The sequence below is a fragment of the Rhinolophus hipposideros genome (genome assembly GCF_964194185.1).
Source record: "Rhinolophus hipposideros genome assembly, chromosome: 1".
Lineage (NCBI taxonomy): Eukaryota > Metazoa > Chordata > Mammalia > Chiroptera > Rhinolophidae > Rhinolophus > Rhinolophus hipposideros.
This window is the reverse complement of record NC_138047.1, coordinates 73621590-73647036: the sequence shown is the minus strand read 5'-3', so window position 1 is coordinate 73647036 and position 25447 is coordinate 73621590. Positions and strand designations below refer to the sequence as shown.

General features: G+C 41.6%; 1 protein-coding gene across 1 annotated transcript; it reads left to right on the top strand.

The window, feature by feature from the left end:
* The first annotated feature begins 5503 nt into the window (after nt 1-5503).
* ADH5 (alcohol dehydrogenase 5 (class III), chi polypeptide) lies at nt 5504-19601 on the top strand. The gene is made up of 9 exons (XM_081076389.1): nt 5504-5634; nt 8251-8352; nt 11055-11196; nt 11721-11808; nt 14253-14472; nt 14616-14876; nt 15834-15969; nt 17887-18025; nt 18174-19601. The coding sequence occupies exons 1-9, from the start codon at nt 5623-5625 to the stop codon at nt 18196-18198; spliced, it is 1125 nt and encodes a 374-aa protein (XP_080932515.1). The 5' UTR covers nt 5504-5622; the 3' UTR covers nt 18199-19601.
* Nucleotides 19602-25447: the final 5846 nt, after the last annotated feature.

The window sequence follows — 25447 nt, the reverse complement described above, 5'->3', positions numbered from 1 at the left end:
ACAATTTCTTCTCCGTTTTTCCCCCCACTCCTTCAGATGGTACAGGATTTCTAGAGGGGGCTGGAATATTTCTCTTCCCCAATGTCAGTTAAACTCTAAAACACTTTAGTAGGTTAAGCATTCATAAAATACTTTCTCTTGAGGACAAGCCTTGTTAAGAACAGAATGCCGTGGCATATTTCAAAATGGTTTTTTTCCCTTCCCCTGCCAGAAGCATAAAGGGATTCTTCTCCAATTTTCACTATAAGAACCTGGTAGAGCTTCTAGGTGTAATAGTCACAAAAGTGTGAGGGCTCCCCATCCCCATGACTGGATCCCTCTGGAGTTTTTAACTCTCAGAATTATTTACACTAAGCTTCTAACTGGAGTTTTTAACTCTCAGAATTATTCACACTAAGCTTCCAACAGCTCAACAATTACATTTCACATTTTCCAACCCCAATACTGGTTCTCCTGGAGGTGGCTTTCTGCTACAGTAAATTGTGATTCTTTGTATCCAGCTGTCTCTCCAATTCTGAGGCCAGTAGTTTGACCTGTGAGCTCACTTCTCTGATGGATTTAAGAAGAGTTTCTGATTTCTCAGTTTGCTCAGCATTTTACTAATTAGGATGGAGTGAAAACTTCCAAATTCCTTACATGCAAGACTGGAAATTATAAATCATCTATTATTGTGGTAAGCAAGGTACCACAAAAATGCAAGTGTTTCATCCCAGAAGACAGACAATATATCTGCAATAAGGAAAATTAACTCTTTGCTTAAAAAAAAAAAATGTTTTTCCATTAGAAAAATGCTTGCTATAGTCCAAGCAGTTCTATTATGTACAAAACACTGGGACCACAGAAGAAAACAGTCCTCTGAGACCTGCTCTTACTGAAGTGGATCAGTAATGAAAATATTCAAATCTGAGCATCAGAAGAACTTCTAATATACCTGCTTCATTATCTCTGTAGTTCTGAGTAGCAAAAGTATAAAGTAATTTAAAACAATGAGGGCTAATATCTGGGTGTGTGTATTTATAAATGTGATAGTGAATAACTAGGGATTTGCTAATGGATGAATGAGATGGGGGGGTAATATGTGTGTATAAAAGGCTAATTAGTTCTGAGCATTGATGAAAAGTTTTACTCTTAACTTCTGTATCTATAAAGGTTTCTACACTTGATGTGAGCTCAGGATAAGAAAATTAAAAAAAAAAGAAAGAAAGAAAGAAAAGGAAAAGTCCTTTTAAGTAACTGCAAATGTTCCATAAGGTTGAAGCACACCACATGGATGGAGAGATAAGCAGGAACCACGTGCTGCAGGGTCTGGCTGGCCCAGCTACAGGATTTGGATTTTATTCCTTTCAGCCCTTGAAGATTTTTAAATAGAAGAATGACATTTATTAACTTATAAATCACAGCATTCAAAAACTATTAAAGGTGGGGGCCGGCCCAGTGGCTCAGGTGGTTGGAGCTCCGTGCTCCTAGCTCCAAAGGCTGCAGGTTCGATTCCCACATGGGCCAGTGAGCTCTCAACCACAAGGTTGCCGGTTCAACTCCTCGAGTCCCGCAAGGGATGGTGGGCTCCGCTCCCTGCAACTAAGATTGAACACGGCACTTTGAGCTGAGCTACCTCCCGGATGGCTCAGTTGGTTAGAGCAAGGGCTCTCAACCACAAGGTTGCCAGTTCGACTCCCGCAAGGGATGGTGGGCTGTGCCCCCTGAAACTAGAAACAGCAACTGGACCTGGAGCTGAGCTGCACCCTCCACAAATAAGACTGAAAGGACAACAACTTGAAGCTGAACGGCACCCTCCACAACTAAGATTGAAAGGACAACAACTTGACTTGGAAAAAAAAAAGTCCTGGAAGTCCACACTGTTCCCCAATAAAGTCCTGTTCCCTTTCCCCAACAAAATTTTTTTAAAAAATTATTAAAGGTGAAAGGAAATGGCATGGATTGAGGTATGTTTTGGAAAGATCACTAAGGGGACATTGGAAGTGCATTAGATTCAGGGGTCTGGCAACAAAGAAATCAGATGGAAGGCTTTTTCAGACACTCGTAAGAAATGATGAGAGCCTGAACTAAGGCAAGAGCAGTGGGGAGAGAAAGGAGATACAAGCTATGAGAGGTATTCAGGGCTTGGTGACAGATTGAACGCAGGGACTGAGGGAGAGGGAAAAGTTGTTATTCCCATGTTTCTGTTCAGGAGAAGTAGGTGGATGGTGGTACCACAAAAAGACAGCAGAAAGAGTACCTTTAAGGAGAAAGATGACAAGATGAGTTTTGAACAAGACGAATTTGAGATAACTGAGATATCCTAATTGAGACAGATGTCTAATAGGCATCTGTACGCCCAAGCCTGGAGTTTACCGGGAGCCATCCTGATTCACACTCTAGAAACTGTTCTTACATAAATGGAAGATTAAAGCCATGGTGTGGATAAAAGGGGAAAGTGAAGGGAAGGACTTTGGACAGAATTTTTGAGGTTGAAAAAGGCGCCAAGAAAAAGACTGAGAAGCAGAGAACAGAGTTGTCTGTCTGGTAAAGCTATTTTAATAAAATTTAGCGGCCACAACAACCAGAATTTAAGAGCAAACTGGCAAATACTCCATCCTCCTGCTCTCTGAACTCTGGCCCACTCTTAAAACACATCAGATGCATCCACATTACGGAGACATTTGGCTTCCCTATTCCCCTCCTTACAAAGTCCTCTCCTTGTGTCCTATCCACACCAAAACTTCTCCTCACCCTTCAGGAGCAGCTGGAATAGGAGTTTAGGAAGTTTCCCGAATAGGTCCCTGTGTGGACAAAACCCCAAAAAAAACAGTTTCCAGGCTCTCGGCCTCACATAGAAAGGTGCTGGCTCGGGTAGTAAATGGCCATCAACTGTGATCAGATGCCAGCAGCTGTGGCTAGTTGGCCGTCAGCTGTAACCCGTAAGCCATTGGCCACTAATATAACTGCTGTGGCTACGCTAGCAAAAAAAAGAATGGGGGCTAGCAAGAGGATGGTGGCTGGCAAGCGCGGACTGCTGTTAGGCAGATTATGTAGATCCTGCTTCCTGTGTCTCCAGCCCAGCCGCCAGCGAGAATATATTGGTTTGACTCCCCTAACTATGGCTCCGTGGGTGTTCCTTTTTGGCCTTACCGTGTCCTGCGTTCTTGGGCGGGGAGCGGGAGCTGAGACCCTGCACGACAAATGGCGCAGCGAGCAGGGTCCCCTGCGCGACACTTGGCGTAGTCGGCAGGATACGGTGCTGGCCAAAGCTTTCCGAAGGGCAGTGAAGCAGTTTGTGCGTATGAAAGCTCAGTCTGAGGAAGACCAGGAGGAGCAGCTGCCGGAGAGCTCGATTCCCGTGGAGGGGTGGAAAGATGTGGATGGTTCCCCAACCAGCAGAGGCCGGAGAAAGTGGAGAAAGCGAAGGTTGTTGCCGCCCTGTGGGCTGGGAACTGCTTGCTGAGGCAGCCCGGATGCAGGACTTTTAGTCCCAGGAGGAAACGCTTGCTGAGTCCTTCGTGGGAGATGAGGGTGAGGTCAAGGTCATCCCTCACCCCCAGGACAGCCCTGGCGAATAACTATGGACTATGGGGAATTGCCTTCTATGCCTGATTTAATGGACGCTTGACTGTTTGGGAACATACCACCATGTAGTGGGACTGGCGAGAATGTTTGCTTTTGTGTCTTGACTGGCCGCCATTGATTATATGTAAGCACCTTGATGTGAGCCACTGTTGTTCCAGCACAGTACCCCGAGAGGCCCAGAGAGAGATTGGCAGTGCCCTGGGAGCCCTGGCTGAGTCCAGGAAGTCTGGCTGTGTCCAGAGAGAGTGGCAGTGCCCTGAGAGCCCTGGCTGTGTCCAGGAAGTCTGGCTGTGTCCAGAGAGAGTGGCAGTGCCCTGAGAGCCCTGGCTGTGTCCAGGAAGTCTGGCTGTGTCCAGAGAGAGTGGCAGTGCCCTGAGAGGCCCTGGCTGTGTCCAGGAAGTCTGGCTGTGCCCAGAGAGAGTGGCAGTGCCCTGAGGCCCTGGCTGTGTCCAGGAAGTCTGGCTGTGCCCAGAGAGAGTGGCAGTGCCCTGAGAAACTCTGGCTGTGCCCGGGGAGACAGGTGGTACCCTAAGAATCCCAGGAAGTCTGGCTGTGACCAGAAGTACTGTGGTGGTCCCCTGAGAAACTCTGGCTGTGCCCGGGGAGACAGGTGGTACCCTAAGAAGCCCAGGAAGTCTGGCTGTGACCAGAAGTACTGTGGTGGTCCCCTGAGAAACTCTGGCTGTGCCCGGGGAGACAGGTGGTACCCTAAGAAGCCCAGGAAGTCTGGCTGTGACCAGAAGTACTGTGGTGGTGCCCTGAGAAAAGCTGGCTGTGCCCAGGGAAACAGGTGGTACCCTAAGAAGCCCAGGATGTCTGGCTGTGCCCAGAAGTACTGGTGGTGCCCTGAGAAACCCTGGCTGTGCCCGGGGAGACTGGTGGTACCTTAAGAAGCCCAGGAAGTCTGGCTGTGCCCAGAAGTACTGGTGGTGCCCTGAGAAACCCTGGCTGTGCCCAGAGAGCCTGGCTGTGTTCAGGATAGTGCATTCACCTCTAGGCTCCTTGCACAGGGCCCCTCGCAGAAGACGCCTGTTGCGTAGATTGTGAGGCGAGACCCTGTAGGGGTGGAGTGTGTGGACAAAACCCCAAAAAAAACAGTTTCCAGGCTCTCGGCCTCACATAGAAAGGTGCTGGCTCGGGTAGTAAATGGCCATCAACTGTGATCAGATGCCAGCAGCTGTGGCTAGTTGGCCGTCAGCTGTAACCCGTAAGCCATTGGCCACTAATATAACTGCTGTGGCTACGCTAGCAGAAAAAGAATGGGGGCTAGCAAGAAGATGGTGGCTGGCAAGCGCGGACTGCTGTTAGGCAGATTATGTAGATCCTGCTTCCTGTGTCTCCAGCCCAGCCGCCAGCGAGAATATATTGGTTTGACTCCCCTAACTATGGCTCCGTGGGTGTTCCTTTTTGGCCTTACCATGTCCTGCGTTCTTGGGCGGGGAGCGGGAGCTGAGACCCTGCACGACAAATGGCGCAGCGAGCAGGGTCCCCTGCGCGACAGTCCCCCTTTCTCATTCTTCCCAGTTTCCCCTCTCGATGGAGAGTCCCTTGAAGGGGGCTTACTCTTATCTTGCATCCTCAAGTCGTAAACGTACACATAGTGTATAAGAGGTGCACCAAGACTACAGTCCTCTCACTGTTTCTCACGCGCTTCCGGTAAAATTCATAGCCCCTCACCTTCCACATCTCTCCTTTGTAAGATTTCTGTGTGCCTAAGGTTACACGGGGAAACCCTTTCGTCACAGAAGTTTTGGAGCCAGCTGTCAGGATAGTCACGAAGCCCCCTCATCCGGCCTCGCGACACGCCTCCAACCTCCAGGACCACACCGCGGCCCCTCAGGCCCCGCCCTTCCGGCCCTCAGGCCCCGCCCTTCCGGCCCCTCAGGCCCCGCCCTTCCGGCCCAAAGCTCTCGTAAACCCCGCCTCCACGCCCTGTCCCCCTCCCTCCCCCGGCGCAGGCGGAAGCGGGACGCGCCGGGTGCACGTTCCACCCACGCCGCGCCGGCGCCACGCCCCCTGCGTAGGACACACGCCGGCAGCTGACACGAACCAGCGGACATGGCGAGCAAGGTAGCGGAGACCCAGTCGCAGCCTGCGTCCGAGAATGGCAGGGAGGGAGAAAAAAACACAGGGTGGAACCTAGCCGCTGGCTACCGGAGCCGAAACGGGGCTTCCGACCAGCGGGTCGGCGGGAGAGAAGCTTTGTTTCGGCTGCTGACTTGGGAGGGTTTTGCTGCTTCTTGGCAGCCGGATGGGGAGGGGAGAACCGGAGCATCGGGAGCGGGAGGGGTCTGTGCGAATCCTGGTGAAAGTGGCTGAGGAGGGACCACGCTTTGCCTAGGCAAAAATCAGTGCAGCGGGTCCTCGCATAATAACATCTTTTTGTTCAGCAGCATTTCGTTACAAAGTTGATGAGATGCCAGCAGGAACTTAACTCTTGTTTACATCAATGAACGTATGGTTAAATGGGCTTCCTTGCACCTCATTTTGCATCATGTCGCAGAACAAGCACAAGATTTATCGTAACTTGCCCCAGGTCATACTTGCAGGCGGCACAGCTGTGGCCAGCCAGTGCACCGGAGCTATAGGCGGCTTGTGTTTCATGATAGTAATTCCTAATTGAGCCTTTATTATGCCACCAAAGAATGTATTTTAGGAAGACTCCTAGATCCCTGTCAGTAATCCTTTGTAATATTTAGGCACTGGAGCTTTGTATCTTTTAATCCTCATGTAAAACCTCTGTGAGGTAATGTTCCCATTTTACAGTCCAAAAACTGAGGCTTAGAGGTTGGTCACACCGAGGATAGTGAGCTGGGATTCTGCTCAGGTCTGTCCCTGTGTGACAGACTATACCAGGTCTCTGAAATACACATTAGACAATACAGAAAGGTAGAAATGTACGAATAATCTGAATAATCAATCTAAAGTTGCTTTGCAAACTTCAGAAATTTTCTATGAGTTTTGGAGTTGAACAGAAATGGTAAACTCCAAAGATCTTTCAGAATTAATAAATTGGAAGTTGTTTTTCCTTATTACCAAGTATCTTTATTCAGACAAGGTGAAAAATTATAATTCCTTTTATAGTTAAAATGTTGAAGTAGGGCAACCGCCAGTGATTTAGGGTGTTTTGTTTAGATTTGTCATTGAAAGGAAAAGTTTAAACTCCTTTCAAGCATTCTTTAAACGGGGGGGAAAGCATAAAACTCAGATTATGGATGAAATATTTATTCTGGGGTTGCTTAAAAGCTCTACCATACATGACGTCGTTGTTAGTAATCTGAATTTGACTTTTGAGATTTATGTACATTGAGGTGAGGAAAGATTCCAATGCAGTGTCTGAATTATTTGTACTATCAGATTTACTATTTTACCTACATTTTAATTTTAAAAGCAATAATTTCTGGCCTCACCAGTTTACACAAGGCACTCATCTCTTTATATAGTTCAACTCTCCGTTTTCTCCACACTTTTTCTACTGCTGCTAATAACTACTAACTTATGTTTGCAAAGCTACACTCTGCCAAGGACTATGTTAGGAGTTTCATACTCATTCTTATCATTCTTCACTATCACCCTGTAAGTCCACGTTTTATCACCACTTGTAACTAACTATTCCTCCTCCTTCGGTATCCCAGTTAAAAGTGAAGTTTTGCAAACTCAGCGACCAAAGTTACACTCTTTCTCCACCTTTTGCAGTCTGTAGCACTTTGTACTCCCTTTAAATCATACTTTTTGTAATTATTGACTTTCCAGTCTGTCTCCTATAAACCCAGTAGTTTTCAACCTTTATTCTGTCAACACGTTCCATAATCATTATGTAAACTGATGGAAAACCTTTCTCATTACTCTTGATTCTCTGGTAATGGAGGAGTATACTGACTAGAAGCTCTAAAGCCCCTATGCTGTAGAAATATATGTCACATATGTAACTTATACTTTTCTGTTAGCTATATTAAAATGGCATTGAAAGTGGATTAAAATTTAATCCAGTATATTCAAAACACTGTCAACAGGTAATCAGTATTTTAAAAATATTAAAATACTTTTACTCTTTTTATTTTGTACTAAGTCTTCAAAATCTGAGTAGATTTTACACTTACAGCTTAACTGAGTTCAGACTGGCCATTTTTTCAAGTGCTCAGTAGCCACAGGTGGCAAATGGAGACTGTATTGGATAACACAGTTAAAAGGATAGATGTATTTTTTAAAGTTCTCCAGTTCTGATACTCCTTACACTCCTTCCCACTTGGGTTTTTGTACTACACCGATGTTACAACACCAGCCTGAGCAAAAGAATTTCATGGGGCACGTGTTAAGCATTCCAATTCCTTGGACTACATGCCAGACTTACTGAATCAAATTCTCTTGGAACCATTATTCTTAACCCTCTCCCCCTTGGGCATTGTAGAGCGTCATTAAATACTTGATGAATAAAACTTCTTAACCGAAAGAGGCTTTCATGTCTGACCATGTGGTCATCTCAGTTAAATATTTTTAATGCATATTATTTATATGGAATCTAAAAACATGCAAAACAATTCTTCATATCACTTACAGGTATATGTTTCTTTGTAAATCTGATACATTTTCTAAGATTAGCATTCATCAGTATCGAAATGAACTAATAAGCAGTTTATTATTACTTCAGGATAATAAACAACTTGCTCTCTTTTTTTCCCATTTCAGGTTATCAAGTGCAAGGCTGCTGTTGCCTGGGAAGCTGGAAAGCCTCTCTCCATAGAGGAGGTAGAGGTGGCACCCCCAAAGGCTCATGAAGTTCGAATTAAGGTAATGATACATCTAAAGCACTGGAAAAGAAGACTTATAATTAGGTCTCTGGATAGATGGATCCTCTGAGGTCTGCAGAGGATAAATCCCAAAGGATAATGTCAAGAAGAAGGTATTGAAATTCATCCAACCATAAAATTACAACATCCTCTTATTTTATCCCTCTCACCTTTCTAGTACTCCTCGCCATCTTTTAGCTCTGATGTTGGGCTGAGCAACTTTCCCTGGGAATCACAGATTACTGCAATTTATTTCTGTAGCCTGGGTTTAAGGTGACTTTGTAGGATGTTCATGTTTCTGCTTCTCCCAAAACTTAAAGTATTTGGTGACATACCGTGTTTCCCTGAAAATAAGACCTAGCCAGACCATCAGCTGTAATGCATCTTTTGGAGCAAAAATTAATATAAGACCAGGTATAACATAACATAACATAACAATATAACATAATGTAACACAACACATCAGGTCTTATATTAATTTTTGCTCCAAAAGGTGCATTAGAGCTGATGGTCTGGCTCTAATTTGGAGGGAAACACAGTATTAGACACAACAGAAGAATAAATGGTCTTCAGTTTTTACAAGAGACTTTAAATAAGATTAGGGAAGAGGTTTCTGATCTACTGGAGCAAAACCAAGTGAAGTCATCTTGCTTAGAGAGCTTTAAAATGTACTGAACCCTGCAGACAGGGCCAGGGTTCAGGGGATTCATTATTCCAGTGCTTCTCAACCTTTGCTGAAGGAGAGAAATAGACTTACCCTTACCCTTGGAGAGAGGCATATTAGTGCACAAGGCAACCCAGCTGGATGTTTTTAGCATTCTACTCTGTATTTGTTTTGATATAAAATTATTCTCTAAAATATGACCACTGATTAAAAATGACATTCTAGAAAAATCACCTCTTTATTGCTGTAAATTGAAATATATGTCTTCTCATCCCACCTCTCAACACACACCACATGTACAAGGTGTGATCAAAACATAACGGTGAATGCTGCTGCCCAGTGCCATTCAACAGAAAGGCAGGGATCTTTAATACGGAAAGGAGCACATCCAACCGTAGTAATATGTGACAAGTTTCAACTTGTTTGGTGCAGTCAGTCGGATGTGAGCTACGGTTGAGAGAAGGTGTGTTTTAAAGTGTGCCGTAAGTCATCCTCCATCATGACACTGCTTCATGTCACACATCACTCTGGTATACGGCAGTTTCTGTCAAAAACATATGGTTGTGTCCTCAGCCACCGTATTCTCCAGATCTGGCACCGTGCGACTTCTGGCTCTTCCCCAAAATCAAAATGACCATGAAAAGTAAATGTTTTGAATCAATTCAGAATATCACGGCAGCCACAATGGCACAACTAAAGACATGAAAGAGGACGTCCAGAACTGCTTCAGAAAGTGGCAAGAATGATGGGATAAGTGTTCAAACGAGAGGGAGTATTTTGAGGGGGATTAATGGCAATGTGTCTTTTACTGTAATAGTTTTTTTTTTTTAATTTAAACATTCGCTGTGTATTTTGATCACACCTCATACATGTATTGCCACATGCTCCCAGAGATCACCCATGCCAGGTCAGGAAGTCCAGAACCAAATACCTTTTTAAGGACCTTTTCAACCCAGGGCCAGGAATCTGAAATCTTATACTAGCCTGTGTTTTTCCTTAAAGACAGAAATTAACCTGATTTTGGTTTTGCCACTGAAAAAGAAAATGTCCTGAACGAACTACCATGTTTCCCTGAAAATAAGACCTAGCCAGACCATCAGCTCTACTGCGTCTTTTGGAGCAAAAATTATAAGGCCCAGTATTATATTACGTGACATGACATGACATGACATGACACCTGGTCTTCTATTAAAAAGAGACCCGGTCTTATATAAGCGCCGGTCTTATATTAAAATAAGACCAAATCTTATACTAATTTTTGCTCCAAAAGACGGGTTAGAGCTGATTGTCCGGCTAGCGCTTGGTTTCAGGGAAACACAGTAAGATGAGCTGTATGGGGCACACTGATTTCAGCTATCCTCCCTGGGAAGCTGCTAACAAAAATAGCAAAGAATGTTATATATATAGGTGAGAAGCAGCAAGGCATCAGTACAAACACTCTAAAACTTCCTTTCAGTGCTTTAGTGGTGTGGAAAGATAAATACTTCAAAGCCGAGAGACAAGAGTAAGGGGCTTATTTTAGTAGAATTTGGTGTGGCTGCTGAAAGGGAGTTGGTTCCACTGAAAGCTCTGAGATTTGGTACAGATCAGGCATGCTGGCGTATTTCAGAAATAGTACCTTTTAAGAAATCACATTTCCCAGCAGTCATAAGGAGGCCCGCGGTGAATGGGCTCCGCCTGGCTTTGCACACAGGTGCTGTTCCTCTTCACACCTGTAGGCACAAGTGCCCATACAGTCACCTTGTTTACTTTGTTTGGCTAATATGTACTGGAAATGAGAATAGATATACCATGTTTCACCACATATAAATGCACCATTACTTTTATGTACCACTCAAAAATGCTGCCAGTTCTAGTTGTTAAGATGCCAGAGATTTGAAAGCGCATCCTGGTACTAGAGGAGTTAAACTATGAAAGAGATGTATGTTAGAATCAGTGAAATACGGCATTAAAGTAAAAGTGGCTTTCCTGTGACTTATGCTTCAGTTCGAATTACATGCATACACACTTCAGCGCTCTTTATTTTAATATCCTGATAGATTATTGCCACTGCGGTCTGCCACACTGATGCCTATACACTGAGTGGGGCTGACCCTGAAGGAAGTTTTCCAGTGATCTTGGGACACGAAGGTGCTGGAATCGTGGAAAGTGTTGGTGAAGGAGTTACTAAAGTGAAAGCAGGTAAGAGGGTATTTGAACCACTTATTTTATAACTTTGCCTTATTTTTATGGGGAAATTACATTTCTTAAACTATGCATCGTTTGTGAACAAGTTATCGCCTAAGTAAGTTGTCAAGATTGCTTTTATTCATGTGGGAAGCACAAATATTTGGTGTTTTTTTTCTCTTTGATTTTGTAGACTGCTGTTCATCTGAAACTGTTTAAGTATATTTCCAATGCCAATTTTGTCCAATTAGCAAGAATTTTTAAAGATGCGTCAGCAAGTCAGTATTTTGAAGCACATTACTCCTTGTTCTGTAGTTATTGTTTTAAGAATTTCCTTCAGTAAAAATTTTGAAACTTTATTTTTTGCACAGTCAGGCAGCATCTGAATGATGTTGCGTAGGTCAAGTTCTAAGCCTTAAAGTTAATTTTGCAGAGCTGCATGAGTTGACAGGAATAGGAATTTGCAGAGGCTGATGTAGTCATTCATTTAGAAACAGATACTACCTATTCAGGATAATGCCTTTGCATTTGTTTTCCAGGTGATACTGTCATCCCACTTTACATCCCTCAGTGTGGAGAATGCAAATTTTGTCTAAATCCTAAAACGAACCTTTGCCAGAAGATAAGGTTAGTGCCTTTTTATTTCATTCTTAAAACAAGAGGTCATATTATAATGATGATAATAAGTAACTCTATGGCAATTTATACAGAGCATTCTACGTGAATTATTTCATTCCATCTTTATAGTTATCTTACTATGATCATTAGTATCCCAATTTTCATAGATGAGAAAGTTGAGACTCAGAAATTAAGTGTTTTGCTCAGTATCATCAGCTATGAAGAGAGAAAACTGAATTTTCTGAACTCATTCTCTTTCCATAACATTAGGTTAAATTTGCCAAAATATGTAATAAGGAGGGACATGCTTATGAAGTTAAATGAAATCATTTTTATGTCCATTTTATTGCCTATGAAATAGAAGTAATAAAATTTACCTCATAAGGTTACTGGGAAGACTACAAGAGATAACCCCTTAAACATGGAAAAGGTATTATAGTTACTTTATTGTAGTAAGGTAACTCACTTAAAGAACTTCTTTGAGGCAGTTTACGATCTCTTTGTATTTGTTCTCTTCTGTTTTCTTTTTTATTGAGGTAAAAAAGATATATAATAAAGTACATAAAATACACAAATCTTAAGTGTACAGCTCAATGAGTTTTTATGTATATATACACCTAATGGTTATAACCATCAACCAGATCAAGACAGAGAACCCTGCCAGTACCCCACAAAGTCCTTCATGTCCCTTCTAAGTCAACACCTGCCTCCCTCAAGGGTAATCACTATTCTGATTTCTTACACTGTGAACTTCATATAAATAGAATTATGCTTAATATGCTCTTTTGTCTGGTTTGTTTCACTGACAGTGTCTGCGAGGTGTCTCCAAGTTGCTCTCTTGTTGCTCTGTCATATTCCCTCCAAGTAATACTCTTTATCCTTTCTATTGATGGACATTTAAGTTGCTACCAGTTTAGGGCTGTTGTGATTAATGCTACTGTGAACATTATTAAACGTGTCTCTTGATGGATGTATGCACTGCTTTCTCTTTGGTATTTTCCTAGGATTGGAATTGCTGAGTCATTGGATACACTCCCAGGAGTATATGGGAAATCTAATGCCACTGACAAAGTTAGTTTGTATTTTTGGAAAACTAGATTCCATTTATTTTATAACATAAATCCAGTTACTTGTGGCAAAGCTAGAACAGAAAAAAGGAAAAAATAAAAACAAAAGCCTAGTTGTTTTCAAAGGGAACTTAAAACAGCCTAGAAAATTTTGTGATACACCAAGTATAATAATAATCGTAATGGGCTTTTGTGGCTCTTTGTAAACCTTTTAGAGGGACATAAGCTTTCAGAGCTTAAAATGTATCCTGTGTCACCTTTTGTTCATGAAATTCCTCTGGGAAGAAGTGATTTCTCACATTAAGTAGGGTTAAACGAGTTGCTCTCATAAAGATACAACATTTGTGGTAGAGCTGTGTCACCTATTTGTTCTCTGTTTCTGGTCATATTTTTGTTTTTCTTTCAAAGGACATGTATTTACTCAAGTCCAGAGGCAATTCATTTTCTCTTCATCTGTGTATTTGTTTATTCATATATATTCCTAAGGATTTGTCTAAAAGTGCACATCAAAGTTTTAAAAATATTTTAATAATTTTATTAAAAATAACAAATATTTAATAAGCACTATACCAGACACAAGGCTAATGCTTTCATAACATCTCCTTTGATTTTTTTAGCAATCTATGAGAAAAATATAATTGTTTCTCTGCATTTTCTAGTGAGGAAACTAAGGCACAAAGGTTAATTAACTTGCCAAAGATCACACAGGATTTGAACCCAAGTGTGTCTGACTTTAGGGCCCATAATGCTAAGCCAGACATCACCTATCTATTTAGAATATCAAAAATAATTTTTGTTACCACATACCATATTGGTTGCCTTTGTGAGTTTGTCCTCTGCCTCTCCCCTCCTTATTACTGTAACTAACTACACAGGCAAAAAGCTAAGTGAAGAGGACAAATAACTTAAATCCTTGAGGACTATTAGACTTTTGAAAAAGGCCTCCTGAAAGGTCTAAATTAGCCAGTTTGGCCATCTATTTTCATCAGCTAATCTGAATAATTGCTTGTGATCGCTGCTTGTTTAGATGCTGGATTTGCTTTATGATGTCACATTTGCTCACAGGGTTTTATGATGGAATTTTAAAATAATTTCACCTGATCCATAAGTTGTAGCTGTTAAAATTATTTCAATACTCTGACAGTAAGATCCAGAAAAATATTGAATGTTGGAAAAGATGGTAAGGTTGTAAATGTCTTGTAAGTTTTCTTAATAGGGCATTGCTCAAAGAGGCTAAATTATTAATAAAAACATTAGAAATTAGACTTTTAGTCTTAGCACACTTTTCTAACTATTGGTCATTATTTTGAAAACTAATTCCTTTTCCTATGTGTTTTGGAAAACTTGATTCTACCCTGCCTTTTTTCCTTTTTTTATTTTCTTTAGAGCCACTCAAGGGAAAGGATTAATGCCAGATGGCACAAGCAGATTCACTTGCAAAGGAAAGGCAATTTTACATTACATGGGAACCAGCACGTTCTCTGAATACACAGTTGTGGCTGATATCTCTGTTGCTAAAATTGATCCTTTAGCACCTTTGGATAAAGTCTGCCTCCTAGGTTGTGGCATTTCAACTGGTTATGGTGCTGCTGTGAACACTGCCAAGGTAAGTGTTGGCCTCGCTTCTACTTTCTAATTTGATACAACCGAGCTTTGGTGGAACAATCAAACTGGCTGGATCTGTAAGAAACCTAGTGATTTCCTTGACTGTGGTGGAAGGAGTACCTCACAGACTGTCTTGACTATTAGGTGGAGTCTGGCTCTACATGTGCTGTCTTTGGTCTTGGAGGAGTTGGATTGGCAGTTGTCATGGGCTGTAAGGTGGCCGGTGCGTCCCGGATCATTGGTGTGGACATCAATAAAGAGAAATTCGCACGGGCCAAGGAGTTTGGAGCCTCCGAATGTATCAGCCCCCAGGACTTCAGTAAACCCATCCAGGAAGTGCTTATTGAGATGACTGATGGCGGAGTGGACTACTCCTTTGAGTGTATTGGTAACGTGAAGGTCATGGTGAGTGTACTTGGCGTCCTCTCTCTCTCTCTCTCTCTCTCTCTCTTCTCTCTCTCTCTCAAACTACTTTTTTAAAATGCAGTTTTCTTAATTATGATTTAAAATTGTTTTGTTTTTGAAAGGAAAAGTCTCTTGATAAGAATTCTCATACAAAAATGGGAAAATTACTGCTTGAACTACAAATGGGAAATGATACTAGGATGGCCCAGGAAAGAGTGAAGAAAAATGTTTCTTTACCTTTCAGTGCATGCCAAAGCTTAGAGTATGTCTCCTCAAATGAAAAGTCAGTGATGCAGTTGTGGAGAGCTTTGAAATTAATACACATCCACATACTAAATCAGTGACCTTAATCAATGACTTCACTTCTCTAACCCCCAGTTTCATCGTGTGTAAAATGCAGGTAGTAAGGGCACCTACTTGACACAAAGTAGACACTCAATAAAAGTCTTACTGTTATTTCTCTGCCTGCTTCTTTTATTAAAGTCTTTAGAATTTTGAGCTAGCATTTACTTTTAAAAATAGCAAGTAAAAGCTTTAAATTTTTTCAATTTATGTTACTTTTTAGCCACGTTAGTGATTTTTTTTTTATATATATAAATTTTATTGGGGAATATTGGAGAACAGTGTGTTTCTCCAGGGCCCATCAGCTCCAAATCATTGTCCTTCAATCTAGTTGAGGAGGGCGCAGCTCAGCTCCAAGTCCAGTTGCTATTTCCAATCTTAGTTGCAGGGGGCACAGCCCACCATCCCATGCGGGAATTGAACTGGCAACCTTGTTGTTGAGAGCTCCCTGAGCCATCTGGCAACCCAGTAATTTTTTTAAGCTGTTACAATAAAATTTTATTGAACATTCAGTTTGATCATTTTTTTGCCATTTTTTGTACAAAGCTTTGGGAGGTGGTAGTTATTCTTAGCAGAATGCACTGCCTTCTGTGACTTGGTTGTATCTGTCTGCAGAGAGCAGCGCTGGAAGCCTGCCACAAAGGATGGGGCGTCAGCGTGGTGGTTGGAGTAGCTGCTTCAGGTGAAGAAATTGCCACTCGTCCATTCCAGCTGGTAACAGGCCGCACATGGAAAGGCACTGCCTTTGGAGGTAATTTGATGGATGAGATGTGTACTTTTTCTTTTATTTCCATTGGCAAGAGTTTTAATTCCAGGCTAACTTTGTTGTTTTAAGAAGAATTTTCATAGCCTACTTTCTCATCATGAGTTGTTTCATATAAAGTTATTTTAATAGAAGGGTATCACACTCAATCAGTATTTTCTCCCTAGGACTGGGCAGGTGCTCAGCTTCTCCTGAAGCACAATGCCACTTTTTGCACATTTGAAAAACACACACAAAAAACCAACCTCTGTTAATTAGGATGTGGTTGGGGGTAGGGCAGGAGTGAGAAGTTGATTGCAAGGTAAGCAAACACCAGTGTCAGCCACACTGTGTCATGTTAGGGGCTTAAATAGGTTTTCGGCCTCTTTACTAATCTTTTTCAGAGAGTACAGTGATCACTGTGTGTGATCATACCTCTGTCTGAACAGCACTGATTTCAGCAGTAACAAATACTAAATCTTAAAACAAAAATACTAAATTAGACAAAACGTTATGACACAATTGAAAACGTGCCAGACTGATCACTTTTCTCTTGTGTGATCCTGAAAAGTACGTGTCTGTTTAGGGTTGCCTAAATACCAGTAGAATGCTGAGAAACAGTTTCCATCTTTTTCCTGGTCACTCAACTAGAGAAGCGAAGACATCAAAACATGTTTGTATACCCAACTGTTGTGAATGAATGAAATCTAAAAGCCTATAGAATGAATGCAATCTACAGGCTTTTTTAAAAAATATATTCTTACCATCCTTTTAGGGGAAAAAAGAAATCCAATAGCATGAGTTTTTAATTACCTGTGTTTAACGAGGTTATCTGTTAATATCCCCTACCTTGTATTACACCAACTTTTTGAAAGTCAAAAGAAAAAAATTAGTAAAGTATGCTAAAATGAGGGGTTTAGCCAAAGTTTTTCGTCTTTGTACTATAGAGTTTGCTGTAGAAAATGTCATGCTGCCTAAACCCTCCTTTCCAAAGCCCTAGATGTATGCCGCATTTGAGTATCTTAGCACAGACTTTCAAAGCCACACATGCAACTTAGAGGCATCATTTCAGGGTCTATAGCTGGATTTGAAAGGGTATTCTAAGCCTGGTGATTGAACCAGAGGCTTGGTAGGAACCTCTTAACTAAAGCCTCATCCTAACATATGCTGGTTGAAAATTAAGCTGGAACATTGGGGCCCCATGGGTGTTGCTAAAATATGACCCACAGGTGTAAATAGAAGTTTTGGTCTAGAGTGGTAGTTGTCTTAGTTAACAGAGTTTTAAAGGAGAAAGAAAAAGCTCACAATTTGTAGGGAAAAAATGGTAAGAGAATTAAGGAAGGAGGTTTGGAAAAACCTCAAAAGAGGTTTGAAATATGGTCTAAAGCATCCCTCATTTTAAAGGTAAGACGGTTTCTTTGTTCATTTATTCCTTTCTGTGCAGTTGAATATTGAAGCATCTAATTTTGCTTAAAATCTTACAGTAGCAAGATTTCCTACTTTGCTGTCAATTTCACCTGTTACATTATTGAATTTAAAACCAAAGAAATAAAGTCACATATATCACATCAATATTTTTCTTCCTTGAATTTCACGATTATAGAAATCTTTGCTGCTGTGGACATAAACAAGCTTGGTCTAAGACTTGGAGAGTTCTGTCCTGGGTAGTCGTCTACAAGTCTCAATTGAGACTTAATGAGACTTTGGTAAATATAGAAAAAGGAAAATACTAAACAGGCATTTACTTTTTTCTTAACTAATGATGTGCATTAAATACTTTCTCATCTCTCTGCTAATTTTGAAGTTTTTAGTTCCTATTTAATGAAAAATTTATTCTCTTAAATGTTTTTGTCATCCACAAAGTAATAAGTATATTGTAGAAATTTGTTGCAGAAAATTAATCAATAGATGTGTGATTTCTTTTAGGATGGAAGAGTGTAGAGAGCATCCCAAAGCTGGTGTCCGAATATATGTCCAAAAAGATAAAAGTTGATGAATTTGTAACTCACAATCTGCCTTTTGACCAAATTAACAAAGCCTTTGAACTGTTGCATGCAGGAAAGAGGTAAGTTTCCTATTTAGTTGTATATATAGAATGTAGTAATGATTTGAGGTTTACAAAGGAAGAATGGTTTAAAAAAATACAAATTTAGTGGTCTTAAAAGAAATGATAATCATCCAAAACCTGTGTTTATTGTTTCCTTCTCTTACAGCATCCGAACTGTTGTAAAGTTTTAAATTCAAAAGAGAAAAACGTGTCCATCCTTATACCTGAGCCATGTGGTCTGTTTGAAGCAGCCAGACAAGCAGGGAGAAGCTCTTCCAAGTTCACAGCCTCTTAGACCTGCGGTAACCTACTCTATCTAGGGAGTAATGTTTTGTGTATAATTCATAAATCTCTAATCAAAGATATGACTAATACAATCATAGATCTGTTTTCTGGACTCTCCACATGAATAATTGCTATTTCATTAAGGGATTTTTAACATAATAAAAGTAATTTCTGCATATGTGTAGAAGTTATGTCTGTTTTATGCTGAATTTATTCTCACAGTTTTCTCCCCGTTATCTTCACTCTTTGAAAGATAGAGGAAGCGGGCAGTAGTGAGTATCTGCTGCTGTCCTCAGTAACTTTGGCTTAACTTTTAAGAGTCTTAGGCCCATTTACTAAAGAACAGATTTCCTTAGCCATCAGTGGCAAAGTTAATGAGAACCCAAGTTGGCTTCTTAGAGATTATCTTCTGGAGGGCAGGTACCATGCCTTGTTCAGACTTATACCCCCAGTTCCCGTCATGGTAGGTGGCCCGCAGTGAGCACTAAAATTCATCGCTGGAACTACCTCTGTGCTTAAGCAGGTATATGTGTGTTGGTAGCTCTCTGAACTGTTGCAAACATATGAAAAATGTAGTTATTTATATACTGAATATCCAAGTTCCCAGCACTTTCTTTTGTCAAATCCTAACATTTTCACTTGCAGACCACATTGCCTGTCCCGCTCTCATGCACGTTGTATGGTTTTACTGTACAGGCACACAGTGCTCAGCGTCATCGATAGGTTCTTTGAAATGGCTACCCCAATTATACCACAGGCTAATTGATGTAAGTAAGAGTTAAGTTCTATGGCACATTTCTTGTCACAAAAACATCACCAAACTTCTAGGTGAATATCCAAAACACTTTTAATACTAAACACTGAAATAAATGTGAGCTATACATACATTTAAAAAAGATTAATAAAAACAAGTCAGATAATGATTTTTCCAACCCCTTTATCCCAGCCCGGGGTCACGGGTGGCCGGAGCATCTCCTGGCAGCTCAGGGGGGGCACCTGGACAGGACACCCTCCCGTCACAGGGCCTCTCACACCCACACTCAGACGATCCAATTCACCTCATGTACATCTCGGGGATGTGGGAGGAAACCAAAGCACCTGGAGAAAACTCACGTGGACATGGGAAGAACGTGCAAACACTGCACAGACAATGGCCCCAGCTGGGAATCTTTCTTATCAGCGTTACAATGAAATGAAGGAAACCATTGTTTTCAAGGACCTGCTGTACCTCGTTTTATTGCACTTCATTTTATTGTGCTTCTCAGATACGCTTTTTTTTAAAAAAAAAATAAAGGTTTGTGGCAACCCTATGTCAAGCAAAGTCGGTCAGCGCCATTTTTCAAACAGCATTTGCTCCCTTAGTGTCTTTGTCACATTTTGGTAATTCTCACAATATTTCATATAGTGATTCCTCTGATGGGCTTGGGCAAAGTAAATTGAAACCTTAGGAAGGAGTGACCATTCTAGATGCCATTAATTACATTCGTGGGAGCCAACTCTTCTTTTATAAACCAGAAAGTTTTTCTCATGGCTAAAAGTTCTCTGTGTCTGTCGTCGTGAGTCTATATATGTATGCTGCAAATGTGAAACAATTTTCTACCTCCAGATGGTATTGCTGAAATAAAAGGCAAGCGCTTGTAAGGATTGGGTATTCTGAAATTCTTAGAAATATAGAAACTAACTCATGCTTTTCAAGTTCACGTGATCTAAGATTAATCCATAATAAAGAAAAGCTAGCTTAAGAAAAAAACATTTGTGATTCATGGGAAGAGGTCAAAATAAAAGTAACAGGCGTTTGGAAGAAGTTATCTCCAGCCCTCATGGATGACTGAGGGTTTCAAGCCTTCAGTGGAGGAAGTAACTGCAGATGTGGAAATTCAAGAAAACAATCACGTGGAGCCTGAAGATTTGAATTTTTGCAATCTCTGATAAAACTTGATGAATTTCTTCTTATGGGTGAGCAAATAAAGTGGTCTAGAAATGAAATCTGGTGAAGATGCTATGAAGATTGTTGACAACAAAGACTTAGAATATTATATAAACTTGGTTGATACAGCATCTGGGTTTGAGGACTGACTCCAATTTTGAAAGAAATTCTGTGGGTAAAATGCTGTCAAATATATCACATGCTACAGAGAAATTGTTTGTGAAAGGCAGAGTCAATTGATGTGCCAAACATCATTGCTGTCTTATTTTAAGGAATTGCCACAGCTGCCCCAACCTTCAGCATCTACCAACCACCCTGATCAGTCAACAGCCATCAACATCGAGGCAAGACCCTCCAACAACAAAATGATTACAACTCGCTGAATAATGGTTAGCATATTAGCAATAAAGTATTTTTAGTTAAGGTATGTTCATTGTTTTTTCAGACAATGCTATTGCACACTTAATAGATTACAGTATAAACAACTATTATGTACACAGGGAAACCCAAAAATTCGTGTGACTATTGCAATATTAGCTTTACTGCAGTAGTCTGGCACTGAACCTGCAATATCTGCAAGATATGCCTGGACATATCCATAAACCCTCTAGTCTTCAATACTGTGCATGTTTTAACCCACACATGTCTCATTCTGCAACTTTCATTTTCCATTTACTGTATGCTTAACTGTATTGTGTGCTTAATCCATGTTGTATGTGAAGCTGTCATTCATTAATTTTAATACCGTGCTGTAACATTCAATTATATGAGCTATCATAATCTATCTTTTCCAGGTGATGATGGCATAAAGTTATTTTCAAAACTGTTTCTGTATTGTTAACAACAGTGGTGGAACTTTCTTGCACATTGTGCTCAATGTACTAGTTGCTTAGGATAAGCACATTTTAACTTTACTAGAAATTGCCAAATTGCTCTTCAAAGTCGTTCGTAATTTTTGCGAATCAGATAAGTGTGAAATGGTATTTCATCGTGACTTTCGTTTGCATTTCTCTCAATTACAAAGTCTCATTCTATTGGCCATTTGTCTTCCCTTGTCTGTGAAGTAACTTCACATCCTTTGACCATTTTTCTATTGGATTATTTCTTTTTCTGAGTAATTTTTAGGAGGTCTTTATTCTAGATGCTAATTTTTTTCTCTGTTTTTAATTTTAATATATATTTATTTTATATATATTTATTTTTATTTTAACATAGTAAAATCTGTCTTTCCTGGTGGTGTTAAGTTTTTGTTGTTGTTTTTATCCTGAGCAGTATAAAGACTGCTCAGGATAAAAGGAAACAAACATGATCCGTAGTCTTACCATCCAGGTAATCCAATGACATAAAAAGAAACACATGAAAGCAATATATCCAAGAGTTAGGAAATTCAAATATAATAGTAAATTATATAAGAAAAGCTACACTGTCCTACCCCAAAACCAGGTGACCACTGTTAAGTCCTGGGTGAACTGGAAGAAAGGGAAAATTAAAACTAGCTTCTACTCTAGCTGTAGGAAATGTGCTTTTAGTCTGGTTTGGTTTAGCTGAGCCTTCCAGGAACAAAATATGTTATTGCCTTGGGCAATTGCAATAACAAAATGGGCATGCAGGGTAATAATGGAGGAGAGCTAATAATTATTTTAAAAGTTTTTTCCATTTCCTTTTTCTTCTCATACATAAGTTCTACATGAATGAGAATGGCAAATATTTTCATGTTCACCAATAAAAAGTAAAGCAGTTTGAAAGACATTAAAATAATGTAACTCCAATTCTTGTAACTGGCCAATTAGGGAGTTTAATTTTCATTTCTGTTCCAGTATGTACATACTCTTGAGCCAGCTAATTCAGTTTAACAAATATGAGCATTTCCTGGCGGAAAGCATTGTCTGAAAGAACCAGCACAGAGAATCAGTTTGACAAGATCCTTACTGGAAGGATTCTTGCATCATGGGACTATACGTATAAAGTCTTCCTTGTTAAGATTCTTTTAATACATCCTCTTCAATGGCATCAGGATGTTATGCATATTGCTGAACCAAATGGTTTTTGGAGGAAAGGACAGGTACAACACAGGGCTGAAAACCATTCACTAAGCCGTGTCAGCAAATCCATCCTGGCTGTCCACAATTAGGATTCTATCACCTTAGAAGCATTGCTGGCAATTTTTTGAAAATATCTTTAAACTGCTATCTTGCACAAAAGGTATAATTTTAATACATATTATTAACTTCCACTGAATATTTCATAAACAATTGTAAAATGTATTTTTTAAGGACCTAAAATTTTATATTAAGAACTAACTTTAAGCAGCTTTTTCTTTTTTAATGAAAAATTTTCACATACCTAACATTTTTCAAATCTTACTTTATTTCCATTTTCATACTTAACTACTGATGTTGTCATGCGGGAGACCCTGCTCGCTGTGCCATTTGTCATGCGGGGCGGCCTGCGGGCTCTATTCCCGCTCCCCACATAAGAATGGAGGACATGGTGAGGCCAAAAAGGAACACCCACGGAGCTATAGGTAGGGAAGTCATACCACTATGGTCTCACTGGAGGCTGGATTCACATGACGTGTGACCTGCTGTCCGCTTTGCTGCCAACTGATCGACTCTCCTTCACTCTCCTCCACTTTCCTTCACTCTCCTTGGCTTCCCTCGGTAGCCACGGCAGTTATATCAGTGGCCAATGGCTCAACGGTTACAGCTGACGGCCAACCAGCCACAGCTGACGGCCATCTACTACCCTAGCCAGCACCTTTCCACATGAGGCCGATAGCCTGGAAACTGCTCTTTGGGGCTCTGCCCCCACAGATGTTCTCTGGAGAAAGATAGTCTATATACAGACATGTCTGACTTGAAACCAGTGCTTTATTACATTAACACAGGGAGCTAACAACATATAAAGTAGAATGTGTAAAGTCACAGGGTTTTAGGGGGATGGAGATAAGGGGAAAAAAACAGCACTATGTTCAGAACTGTCACATGGAGCCAGTTAAAGTGTTTACAACTTACACCAAACAAAAATGGCTCCAAAAAATATGCATAATGCTATTTCCATTTATCCCATTTGAATGCAAAATTATATGTAGCTGGTAATTCTCAAAATGTCTTGTTGATTTGAGGAAGGAGGAACATAATTTACATGCACAGAATGCTCCAGAACACTTTCTGCTTGGCTACCAATCTTCCAAGTAGGCTGATGATCAGAGTCCAAAAGAAACTGACAATTCTTTGGGCCTAGAGAAGCTTTGCTGACCCAGGAAAAAGACCAACTTTGGATTCAGACAATATTGTTTCAATAAATATGCAAGGTCAAATTCTTTGTTAGCAAATACCCTTTAGAAAAAGTATGCCGCAAACACATTTGGAAAACATTTTAACTATTATTTATTTAGGCTGGGGAAGATGTAGCAGCCTCTTCTCCGGGCTACTCCTTTGCTTCGGGACTTCTCTGGGAGCCAGCAGCCCACGACCTGGGCCTGGGCCGCGGGCTTAGCCACCACCAGGGGCTCTGCGTCCAACCGGCACTTGCGGGTGGCTGCGCCAAGGCGCCAGAGGCGGTGCCGGCATCTGCAAGCGGTTCCCCGTGCTCGCGGGTTTCGGCTTCCCGTCCCGGACCGCCCGCACTGGGATCGCGCTCGCCTCCCAGTGGCTGTTTCCGTGCACCAGAGTAAGCTGCGCATGGACGGCTTCTGGAGCCTGGAGGACGGTAACAAGTCCGCCAAGGGCCTCAAACGTATTGCAGTCACCAGGCCAGACGGGGCTGTTCTGTTTTGGGAGTGCGAGGCAGCCAAAAGGGAAGAACGTGAAAGGGAAACAAGGTGCTACAGCTGCGGAGGTCTAGACCATCATGCCAAGGAATACAAGCTGCCACCCCAGCCCAAGACGTGCCACTTCTGCCAGAGCACCAGCCATATAGTGGCCTCCCGCTCAGGGGGAAAGCCAGCCTACTTTCCGGAGGAAGACGAGATCCATAGCCCTACCCTGCTCCCAGAGGCCCAGAATTAGCCACAGGGGGCGTGTGGGTGGCAGGGGCGCTATCCTTTTAAGATCAGTCAATTTCAAGGAGCAGGTATCAATGGGCACAATGGAGAAAAAGTGGGGATAGGGTGGGAACAGGGTAGCTGGCACTGCATGTATCTCAGGCTGGGGTCCACAGCATCACCCCCTCTTCCCTCTTGACAGGAGGGGAAGGGGTAAGGTACAAAAACTCCCATCGTGCTCTATCCCAATGTGTGCGCGGACTTTGGGGAAAAGCCGTCCCTGAATGCTGTCTGAGTCTCCACCCCCAGAATCTCCAGCTTTTGAAAATGAGCTGGATAAAGTTGTTTTCCTTTTAAAGAAGGCTACATCATATTTCCCATGCCACAGTGAAAAGATTAAGCCGAGATCAGCTTGATGCACCCAGCCCACAAAGGACTACATTCCGTGGGAGGCCACGTCTCAGGGGTAAGGCAGGATTTCCCACATCCTGTCTCCTCATAACCCTCTTGGAATCGGGTGCTGAGAACTGTCCCAAGGGAAGGGTTGTGATGACAGGCAAATGGGGTGTTGGGGGAACAGCTGCAGACCTGCTGCTCCTAAGCTCATCCCACCCTATTCGGGGCCCATATAACTTGATTTGGTCCCTTAGACAACTGCACCTCAGGTCCCACTTTCTCCAGAATGTTACATGCACTGTGTGCAAATGATATCATCTAGTGCATTTCAACTTTTTTCATAACATAAATATTCTGGTTTAGTAATTTTTGTGTATTTTAATCTAAAGCCCTCATTCCTGCACTGTGTTCTCATACACAATCTCAGGGATAAGTGGGCAGCAGCTCCGGGTCTGCACAGCAGGAATACTTTTTGTTGTTTTATCACCAGGGAGAACTATTTGGAGTGTATATCCTATTGAACTACTTCATTTTTGCCAATGAGAGCTGGCTTTTCTGCCATCGTGTCCTCTTGAAACCCCTCCTCAACGTGAAAGACTAGGTTTTAATTGGGTGGCCCCATGACTGACCTCCTACTGGAAGATTGGAAATTGGTCTGAACAGGAATAGGCAGTGCAGAGGTTAGGAGAGGCTGGGCCAGGTGAAAGGCGCAGAGGGGAAGCCAAGATTAGGGGAGGGGTCTAGATGTGTAATAAAGGATTCCTGCTCCAGACCTCTAATCCTAGGGTTTGGGACTCGCTTTACATTCCAGCTCCATCCTTCACAGGATTGGGTTAGGCTTTACCAT

Coding starts and splice junctions, on each gene's coding strand:
- ADH5 (XM_081076389.1), top strand. Junction 8,353..11,054: donor CTCATGAAGTTCGAATTAAG/GTAATGATACAT, acceptor ATATCCTGATAG/ATTATTGCCACTGCGGTCTG. Junction 15,970..17,886: donor GAAAGGCACTGCCTTTGGAG/GTAATTTGATGG, acceptor GATTTCTTTTAG/GATGGAAGAGTGTAGAGAGC.